Genomic DNA, 11,055 nt, shown 5'->3' with positions numbered 1-11,055 from the left:
CGGAGAGCAGAGATCAAACGCACAACCGCAAGCCTGGACGTACAGAAAGATTTTCAGAACCCTGAGAAAACCTGAAGACTCATCAAATGGCTGTAGACTGTGGAGAGTCTCCAAAAGTCGAGATTTGTAATGCGATTTTGTTAACATTTTTGTTTTTTGACAGTCCTCATGATTAATCTGATTCTTCTTTTTACGTACCTGGCTGAAAGCGTATCACCCCCAGCACATTGTCTCCGTTTGTTTTAAATGAACAAGTCAATATTGAAATTCACCCCTTTCCCATTTTAGGGATTCTGAATTGTGCGCACATCAATGGTATCTACAATGTCTCCATAACAGTTTCCGCCTATAATCAATTCATAAAAATGTATGTAGTGTACTCTGTTCTCTTATTTTACAATATTCTATATTTAAAAACTCCTTGAAGAATGGAGATATCCCTTTAAAAATAAAAAAGCTGGTTCGTCTAGGATCAAGGGTTTCAGATAAATGGATTTGCATGGCATGAAAATGTGGCGTCCTATTTCAAAACGTGTTGCCGACAGAAGCCGCAAAAAGAGGTTTAGCTGTAGTTTCGTCACTTGAACCGGCGAGGTTGCGTTCGAACTGTAGGGGGAGCCGCTGAGCTTCGGTACGGGTAAACACGGGCCCCTAACCTTTTCGTCAGTGCAATGCACTCGCTGCCAAACCTGCTAAAAATTATAATCGAATTTGGATGCTCTGTCATTGCCGAGGTAAAAAAAAAACAGATGGAAAATATGTGGACACGAGTCCACATAACCATGTGCGTTAGTCTTTTGAGAGCGTAGCCGTTTGGTTTGTGTTGACTATAGCAAAGCACTTTCAGCAGGAAACTTGTACCACAATCTGAGACAAATCGCTGATAAAGACTGATATATTATAGTCCCCATAAACTCACTGTAATCTCCTTTTTTTTTTGGTGTTACAGTGCAATACAGCACTCATCAAATTACAGTGTACAGGGATATAATCATATGTTAGCTCATGATACACCGAGTCCCTGCAACGCCACCTGCTCTAATGGAAACTTTCTACGGCACCGATACGCCTCTTCATTTTACTCTGCATCTCTTCCTGCCGACACTCAAGAGCCCTAACAGCAGTATGGACACCAGCCTGTTAGATAGCCAGTAATGTTCTGTTACCAGTGGTCACAGCGCGCAGCCCGCATCGGATCGGGCTCAGCTAACAGCGCCGTGCCGCAGCCTGCACTGGTGTAACTTTTTAACACTGGAGCCCCGAGAAGACAAAAAAAAAACACTGTAGCGGTCGATCGCTCCAATAATGAAGCCTGGATGTGCAGCGTAAACAACATCAAAAAAAGCCTGCTGGGTGGATTTACAAATCGGGACTAGTTTTTGGTCACAGTTTTGAATGCAGGTAAAACAATCTACAGCGGACACAGCACCGAGCCCAGCCGATTATCCCGTTGTTTCTGAAGTCAGATTTGAACGCAGGATAATCCTCTGTCCACAGGGAAGCACAAAAGCTCCTACAGCTTCAAACGCTCCCGAAAGCCAGCCAGCCAGCCTGTGGCATCGAGGCCCAATCCATTTCCTTTGTTTAGGATCCTTTTCTCCTTTTTAGTTGTCAAACATGAATGAAAGAAAACAGCGAACATAAAAACATCATTCCAGTAACATCAAACCCTCATTCAAGGGGTCGAGGACTATAGAAGACTTCTCAGTCTCCAAGAAACAGGATCAGTTTTACTGAATTGAGACTCCAGGCAGAATTTGAACACTTCCCTTGAAAATATTCCAGAAATACATTTACCTGAAGCTCTCGGTAATAAAGTTCGAACTGTGAAGACAGAGTTAGCCTGATCTTGAGCAACAGGATATGAACATACCCCAATATTCCCATAATTCACATTTCAAGGTTTACATACATTATCATGAATATAAAGTCTATTTTTTGATAAACTGAACACTAAATAAATATGTCCTTAATTAATGGAATAAGACTTAATTCTTCTACTTAATTTGATATTACAGTAACATTCATCCTACATCGCCTGTGGTAGTTCTGTTTCCAAGGGGATGTGTTTATGTTTAGTCACAATGTTTATACAGTATTAGCATCTTAGATCTCGTTAAATTTGTCTCAAGAGAAAAACCTTTGAAAAGATGCCAAAGGTTTCAATTACTCTATAATGCTGCTTAACAGCTACAACTAAGGGTACTAATTAACATTGTTTAAATGTACAAAAGTAACCCTAAAACATCTACAGCATTTAAAAGCATGTAATCGTGGTGTAACACTAACAAGTGCTTTAACTGCACCTGCTTGGTGTTAATATATAATACTGAACACGTTTTGGCTTTTGTCTATTAAATAAATACAATGTCTAACTGATTATGAAAGCCTTCCTATGACTCTAAAGGGATTCAGAGCAGTGAGAGACAGAAATATCAATACCGCTCACTGATAAAATTGCTCACTTACGATTGTAATCATCTTACTTGTGATGCCCCCCTTTTCTGCTAAAGCAGCAACATCTTCCGAAGTAAAACACACATAGTACTGTGCTTTGTCTCTGACCATGTAAACAGTCCTGATAGTCACAGTCCAGACTCTGTAAAAAGGAGCCATTGGAAATCATTGAAATCCAGAAAGACTAATTATGTCTCTAAATCCCATTGATTGCTCGTTATTTCTACTTTCTTTCTTAGGTTTCTGTCTGATAAATTATTGCCTTCGTTTTCCTGGTTAACTAAAAGAACAAAGAGCTAAAGTTGGCCTCTTGAAGGTGAGGAGGTAACAGGACATGATTATCCCCTTTTGAGACTGAGCATCCAGTTAGGAACCTTTTACCAATGACCAATCAGCAGCTGCCTTTCAAAGGGGCGGAGCCTGTACGTCAGCTACAGCAGTTCCAGGTGTATACAATCGCCCAGGGTTCCCAAATTCATTTGATTTTTATCAAATACATTTTGGTTTTGGTAGATCTGCATGCTTCTTTTTATTTAACGTTTAAATGGCAGAAAAGGGGACTGTTGACCTGCAGAATATGGCATTTAAATCCACTGCAGTGTGATTTTGATTAAAATAGTCAAGTCAAGAAAAGCTGACCTGTAATGTATCTAATACATTTCAAATAACCACTTTTTTACTACCCCTGATTAACCTACAAATGATATGAGAAACTTGGATTCACACAGCAAATACGACCTATTATAACTTTTAAAATGATAATATTGAAAAAGTCGATCTGGGAAGTTCTATGCACCAGGAACTATTATATCTGACAGCATCCCAGAAAAAAGGCAATCGGCACCTTCCATGTCCACAGGCATGGGAATATTTTCTCTGTGTGCTGTACCATGCATGTCTGTAAAGTACAGAATATCACATCTCCTTCTGAAATCTCACCCAAAGCATGAGAGCACACGTGTGTCACACACGCATTTCACAGGGATGTGATAATGTGTTACAGAATAGCCAAGCTGTGCGTTGAGTTTTCTGGGCAGGTCTAAGACTCCAACTAGAAAGCAGGGCAGGTCTACCACAGCTATGGCGACTGAGATGGTGTGGCGCCCACTGTGTGCACATCCCATCACACGGAGATCATCATCTCAAATGAGGCTTTTGAAGGAAAAAAAAAACGATATAAGATTTAAACTGATGGGGTCACATTTTTACTCTGAGTACGATATGGTCATTTTAGTCCCCGTCTGTCGTTATCTAATGCCAAGCTACTGTCTCCAGAGTCACCAACACCGGCCTGGGAACAGGAGCGATCACATGACACCGGCTACCTTGGGCATCAGCCTGGAACCTGCTCAATGGAAGTGTTAGACCTCAAGCTCCTCACCAGGTATTCCCAACCACTGGAGCTCCTGTCGCATTCCACTGCATTGTCCCACGTTAACAAGGCCAGCTTGGGGATATGTCGTTGATGGATGAACCTATTCCCTTAGTAAGGAACTGACAGGAATAGAAAGCCACACTGGATCTGATCAGACAATCCAGGGGCTAGACATCCCAGATATCCAGGGTTAAAAATATTTAAGAAGAGTCAAGTAAAGGGATCTGGTTTTTAGGAGCCACAATTTACAAACACGGTACACTTTGTGATAGTAGGAATCTAATATCTTTGAACCGTTTTCTCAAAAGGCTTCTACATTAGAGTCTCCAGCTCACACAACAATTGCAAACCATTGTCTGGAAAAAAAAACAAACAAACCGAAAGGTTACATGGCTCCAAAACTCATTGTTTTCTTAAATATTTTTAACAAGGTAATGCATTGCATGTGTGTGATATATAAATATAAACATATTTATAGGAGGGATGTTTTATGACTGTTTGCTCCTAGCTTGCCATGGCTGCATAGCTCCACTTCACCCCTACTGAAGGTTGTGTCCAACGCCACAGTGCTGGGCTTAGTAAGGGGTGAACATGATAGGGGTGTGTGTGGCCCTCAGGGGCCCCGGTGCCGGCCGGAACAGGGCAGGTCCCAGCAGGGGGGTCTGGATGAGGGTGGCGGTGCTCGCCGGGTGGCGCAGCGCCAGGGGATTGGCAGCTACGGTGCACAGGGCTGCAGGGCTGAGTGGGCTCGGCAGGAATCCTGTGGTCAGGGTCTTGGTCAGCTGCTTCTGCAGGGCCAGTTTGGTCTGGAAGAGACAGCAGGACAGGGTCACACGAAGGGTCTTCCTCTGGGGAGGATCACTGGCAATGCAGGGCAGCTTTGCACTTTCCGAACAGGTTTTTACAAGCCTACCACGATGTCCTGGGAACAAAGACACGCGTTTACCAACTTCCATCGAAAAATCTAGAAAATAACACAATAGAAAAAAAGATGTTGCGTTTGTCCGTCCATCAAATGAAGCCGTTTTTAGGAACAGACTGAGAAAAAAAATGCTTGTTTTCACTGGTGCAACAGGCACATAAATCTAGTCATCTCTGAGAACCCCCAATTGGGTTATTTTAGTTAAGGGCAGTACCTAAAAAGCACAGGCTAAGAGAAACAGTTTCAGGGTGGCCTTCCAGCCCATTAGATGTTAAGGCTGACAATGAGAGATGAAATCAGAGGTCATTTAACGGAGAATCTAAAACCAGCCTCCCATTCCTGCTTTAAATATCCCAGACAAGAATTTCTGCTACACAGGGACCGTCCATTTCCCCAACAGCTGGATAAATAAGAAACTTGCATGTGTCTGGCCCCTCTTCGCCCAACTCTTCTGTTTTTGCGCAGTTTATTTTTAAGCTGTCCAACAGAGGCAGAATTCCAAGACCAGCGTCACACTGCTTGGTTTATCCCTTTCCTCCACGCTGCTCAGACTTGGACGTGGAAAAACAACAACCAGTTGTCATGAATGTGACAGGAAGGTTTCTCCGTAAAGATGGCTTAAAATGGATTTTTTTTTAAAAATAAAGATTTTTAAAGAATAATAATAGCACGGGTTGATTAGGAATTTCTTGGGGAGGTCCAAAGCAGTGCATGTTCATGATGATGGTTGGTTGTGCTCATTTATAATAAGAATACAGTTTATGCCATTGCAAAAAATTAATTAAATATATACATGCTATAGACTCAAAGGCAATCATGCCTGCAGGAGAGTTTAATTTGAGTAATTTGAATTTTCTCTTTGTATCTCATTCTAAAAAAGCCCTTATGTTTTTTCAGGTTGGCACAACAAACAGTGCTCCTTCCCCTGCACCTCAACCCACCTGCATCCACTTGTACCCACCTGGGTGGAGAGTGAGGTCAGGTTGCAACGCCCAAACACTTTCTTCATGGCTGATACTGCGCCTCCAGCGTATCCACTCCACCTCACGTTCTGCCAGGACACAGGAGGACACGGTCAGATCAGAGGTGCCCCCATCACCCTCAAGGCCCAGAGGGGGCAGGGCAGGGCAGGGCAGAGCAAAGAAAGGTTACAAACCAGAGGAGACTTTCAGCTACTTTAGCTGCCAACAACGAAGTCATCCAAGGATCTCTGGGCCCTTTCATGAAGGATGCTCAGAAATCACCTTTAATGACGCGACTCAGTACCGTGTTTCAGACACCCACAACCCCCAGTCCTACTGTCAGACTTCACTGCACCCTTGTCATGTTGACCTGCACTTTCTCTGCATTTCACTGTTGCTCTAGAAGCCATCCTATGTCCATACTTCCTAGTACTGTGAATAATTGTTTTCCTCTCACAGTCCCCCCGTTTCAGAAGTGAAAAGATTCGGTACTTTTCATCTGCTTCTGTTTAAGGCACAGGTTTGAACATCTTGGTCCTGATGAACTGCAACACGCATGAATACGCCCACATACAGTGCAACTACCTGTTTTTTCCCCACAGGCCTTCCTGGCCCCCGATGAGACAGGTCACCTCCATGAGCAACTGTATCATGAACAGCATGAGAAAGATGTGAAAGCTACTAGGATGCTGATCTGTGTGTGCTTGCATCACTTGGTGCTTGCTCACATCTTCCATATCACTGACTGCAGAGCTGCTTTGCTGGGGTGGAGGTCTCTGCTGCCTCACACACCTCTGCAGACAGCCATACAGATGGCTGAACTCAGGTCCTGCAAGCAGGCTGGCCCTCAGTCTACTCACCGCCAAGATGGAGTTCTGCTGGGTTTTGTTATAAGGGGTGAACTTGGGCTTGGGGGGTTTCCCAGCCAGCCTGTCCTTGTGCCTCCTGCTGTTCATGTGCTGAAAACAGAAATCACATGGGACAGGTTACCGTCTCCTCCTGACCCAAACCTGAACTTGTGCTCATTTCCAGCCTCCATGCTCAAGTGATCCCGGCATCTCTAGATCATGAATTTCTGAGCCCCTCACGTACAAAGCTATTCAGACCCCTTGACCCCCCTCTAACTGAACAAATGAGTTAATTTATGACTAAAGAAAATGAAAGAAACCTACAGCTTTCCATGAAAACCTCCAAAGGATACCCTCCCCTTAAATGAAGGGTATTGGTTATTCAGGCGAATGAATTTAAAAGCTCTAGGAACCACAACAGCAGGGTTGTCCAGTCTTGGTCCAGGACAGCCACAACCCTGTTAGTCTCTTTAAATGGTCAGTTCTGACTTAAGGATAAGATTAAGGGGCCATTTTACTTAAGGAATGGAGGCTGAGACCCCGCTGCTAAACCAATAAGTGCAGATTCATTTGTGTCCTATTTACAGGTGTTGCAGATACGCAGAGACCAGTCCACTTGCAGTGTGCTGCAGGCTCATTCATCTTTTTCTAATTAAAATGAGTTAAAATCTAACTATGCTGGCTTCATCAGAGTTTGGCTTTTCAGAGACGAATTGCAGAGAGAATTAAATTTCTATTTTACGGTGGGGCGGCTGGGGGTGAGTAGAGGGTGTGGCTTGTAGATCATCAGTTGTTGAGGTAATCTTCTCTGCAGCAGGGCTGTGCGTTTGCTTGCACTCCTGAGTGTGTGTAATAGGGACTGCAACACAGCCTCTCTTCCTTACCAGAATGAATCGGGTCTTTGATTTACAGTGGTTCAAGGTAATCAAACCCCACAGTGATTCTGCACATGTTCTTGTCTTGTCCAGAGCGGGATTCTTTTTGGATTTCTAATTAAGTGAACGTTAACCTCTGCGAACATGACCTTTTTTCCCCAGACACACCTATTGATCCAAACCCTCTCACTGGTCACTTTATTATAGTTTTGGATAGAACCGTCAAAAAACCTCAATGAGAGGCACTCTCGCAGACCCCCAGCTTCTCTCCCTGTCTGTGTGTCTCGTGGAGAGCAAGCTGGGGTCTGCGAAAAGACAAATTCCTAATGCAAGAGATCGTATATGGCCAATAAAGTGATCTGATCTTCTCTCCGTTCCTGTTGTCTGAGCCGCGCTGCAGGGCTGACTGACCTGCTTGAGCTGCGTCTCCGAGTTGACGTAGATCTCGCACACCTCGCAGTGGAAGGCCTTGCTCTGCACGCCCACGCTGCCCTTGTTCCCCAGCCGCTTGGTCTTGCAGGCCGCGCGGGACAGCAGCACCTTGCTCCTCCGGCGCGGCTGGGCGCTCTGGCCCTCCAGCATCAGCTTGTGTTTGGCTCCTGGGAGGAAGGGAATCACAGGACACTTGAGCAGCCCGGCCAGAAGCACAGCTGCTGGAGCTAGTGCAGGCACCGCCCTGCTGTGCAGCAGCTAAGTCACTACTAAAGACTAAAAATCCAATTTAAATTTAATTGCTGCATCTTTTTTTCCCCAATTGGTTTTCCAACCATGCCAAACCCCACTCATGGGGTTCACCTGTCTGTCTCCAGGCCGGGCAGCTCGCTCAGGCCCATCTCCCTTCCCAGAAGGCTCTGTGACGTACCGCTGTTGTGGGCCTCCAGCTGGGACGCTGAGTTGACTGTGACTTTGCAGATGGGACAGTGCAGGTGGGGCTTGCTCTTTTTGGGGTCCTTGTCCCCCTCCCCGCGGGGTTCGGCCTCGCTCTGGGGGGGCTCCTGGCTGCTGCTCTCGAGGATGGGCGCGGGGGGGTCGGGGGCGCCGGCCTCGGACACTCTCTCGGAGAGCTGGGAGGCCGGGGAGACCTGGGGGGACGGTGCCGCCAGGGCCACCAGCTCCAGGGAGGAGACCTCGGAGACGGGTGTGAGCACCACCAAGCCCCCTGGAGTCTCCTTCCCCTTCCCAGACTCGGGGTCCATGGACAGAGCTGGGGAGAGACCGCACTGAGTCACTGGGGCAAACAGGAAACACACACTCCAGCACCAACACACACAGCAGCACTACAGCACTCGCTGTGCAACACAATTACAGTCCCGCACACAGCCTAACAACACAAAGCCCTGCTTATTATTACACCAAAGAGCATTAGGACTTTGATTGCCTCCATCTGGTTTTCAGTCTGGTTTTTGACCTACGGATTTCGACCAAAAGTTCTCAAATTGTAACAATCCCCTTCTCTCCATTCATTGACCTCTGACCTTCGCTGCGGAAAGTGAAAAAGTTGCAAGTTCAACCCCACCCCCGACTTCACCAAAGAGAGCCCACATCTTGCCCCATTGTTGCTGTGAAAAAGTCAACGTTTTCCTGGGAAGTCAGCGCCGGAAGGCGTCTGATCCTGCCATGTTCTGACACTCTGCATCTCCGTTTGATTTTGTGTAACAAAGGAGAGGTTAATACTAGCGCTCCCACTACAGCAAAGTCCAAGTGCCAGTCAATTGATTTTCTTATTTCTCTTTATCTTTTAGAAAGGGAAAGCGCTGCCCTGTTTTGAATTATTCAGTTCCTCCTGCTCCAGTTTTTAATCTCCTTTCACAGATTTTCTCATTTTTGATTTGTACGGAGGCTCTTTCAGCGCGAGGCCTGTATTTCTACAGGGAGGGCGACCCCTGGGAGGGCAGGTTGTAGTTAAGGGGGTTCCTCGTTGTGCACTGATGTACAATGGAAACACATGCTGATGACCATGGCCGTGCCCACTCTCCTGAAGTCAATAAGCTGCTGTTGCATTGGGTGGCTGGAGGTGAACAACAGAAAGCTTTCAGGACGCAGCAGTGAGGAGCTTCACAGTAAATCTATATAAAACAACAGCACAGGCTTCCTCCCTGTTCCTCCTTTTTTGGTGCCGTATTAAGGAAGACCCATTCCTTCTGGGAAACGAGTATAATTTGTCCTGTGCAATTCAGGTGTATATCTAACTGGCACACAGATGCCTGTCATGTTGTGGGACAGCCTCACCTGTGAATACCCGGGCACCTGCCCACCTGAATCAACCCGAAATCACCCGAAATCTTCTCACTGCAGCAAGACATATGACGACACGGTCTATGACGGTGAACTCCACAATTTAAGGGCACTGAAATAGTCCACACAGAAAGCAAAAAGACTGTTTCCTTGATAATGTTCCCAAGAACCCTGACTCATCGCTCCCAAATCTCTGGGTATTTGTAAATTACAAATGGTTGCATTGAGGAACAAAGCAACTTTTATTTGACTGAGTAAATTATTCTGAGTTATGCAAATGAAGACCCAAAAAAAACCAACAGATATTTTGGCTTAAACAACTTTTTGGCCTCCTGGCATTTTTCTAAAATCAGGGCTTTAGTGAATAAGCTTGCAAAGAATGAATAAAGAACAACAAAGATAATGTAACGGTTTGATTACATTGCTTTTCCTTTAAACTGTTCTCCAGGTTTAATTAAATAAAAGTCGATTTTGCAAAGATTGCTTTTGCGTTGGCACAGGCGCTGCTGGTGTAGAACCTGAGCTGCTAGGAAGGTCAATCGAATGTTTATCAGGACTGTCATGGCGATAGATGGCACTGCATTGGAGGGGAATGTTCTGCTTAAGCTGTTTCTCGAAGACAGAGCACAGGAACGACACCGAACTAAAGACGAGCTAATGGTCTTGCAAACAATACAGGTCTCGCGCCAGAGTTACACGAGCAGTTTATCTTGAGGAAAAGGCTCGGCCAGTCTTCTGCAGCCTGCGAACGTCCCCTTCATGTTAAGCCTGCTCATGGAAGAGGATATTGACTCATGTCATAAAACCCTTTGCTTATTGCTAGAGTTCTGAGAGGTGACAGTTGCTTACTTTGCATAAAGTAAGTAGCACAAGGGGACTGTTTTTTTGGTTGTAGATGAACTGACTCGGAAAAATTCAAGAGAAAGCCTTTAAACCACTGCGAGCACACCTTCCTAGCTTAATTAAAGCCTACCAGATTCATCGAGCACATTGAGATTTAACACTCGCAGTCATTAATTTAACACCAATATTATCTCCGATTACAAAGTAAGGAAGCGTGCCTTTATTATGCACTCACCGAGCGTTTTCTGATCTGATCTATTTTCCAGCTCGCTGCTCTAAGATGCAATTTAAAATACAGCAAAATCAATGAGTCGGGTTATTAAACGTCTGAATAATTCCCACGCACACTGGTGAAAAAAACAGCAAGAAATGCAGAACATAAACAAAAAAAGGCTTAAAAGGTTGTGATATTTCACCATGGTCCCCTCTCATGACCCTTTCCCATGACCCTGTGGGTCTCTGTCTGAAGATGGGCCTCCAGAGTCGTGGGGCTCTCCTGCTCTTTCTGGCCAATGGGGGCTCATCGCGCTCACCAGTC

The 11,055-nt window shown here is 45.3% G+C and overlaps 1 protein-coding gene across 4 annotated transcripts in view; it reads right to left on the bottom strand.

Annotated features, from left to right (window-relative positions):
- Positions 1-3,639: 3,639 nt before the first annotated feature.
- znf385c (zinc finger protein 385C) overlaps positions 3,640-11,055 on the bottom strand; it is a 171,999-nt gene continuing 164,583 nt past the window's right edge. For 3 of the 4 annotated variants that reach the window (XM_069185544.1, XM_069185545.1, XM_069185547.1), the window contains 5 exons: positions 8,302-8,643; positions 7,851-8,038; positions 6,577-6,675; positions 5,716-5,805; positions 3,640-4,638 (listed from right to left, as the gene is read on the bottom strand). In XM_069185544.1, coding sequence (XP_069041645.1) covers positions 4,408-4,638; positions 5,716-5,805; positions 6,577-6,675; positions 7,851-8,038; positions 8,302-8,643 — 950 coding nt within the window. In that variant the 3' untranslated portion in view covers positions 3,640-4,407. Of the gene's footprint in view, positions 4,639-4,718; positions 4,797-5,715; positions 5,806-6,576; positions 6,676-7,850; positions 8,039-8,301; positions 8,644-11,055 lie in introns of those variants that run through there. The other variant, XM_069185546.1, reaches the window with a different exon arrangement.

This window comes from Lepisosteus oculatus, chromosome 28, assembly GCF_040954835.1.
Source record: "Lepisosteus oculatus isolate fLepOcu1 chromosome 28, fLepOcu1.hap2, whole genome shotgun sequence".
Classification (NCBI taxonomy): Eukaryota; Metazoa; Chordata; class Actinopteri; order Semionotiformes; family Lepisosteidae; genus Lepisosteus; species Lepisosteus oculatus.
The sequence above is the reverse complement of the archived record's forward strand: the minus strand, read 5'-3'. Positions and strand labels throughout refer to the sequence as shown.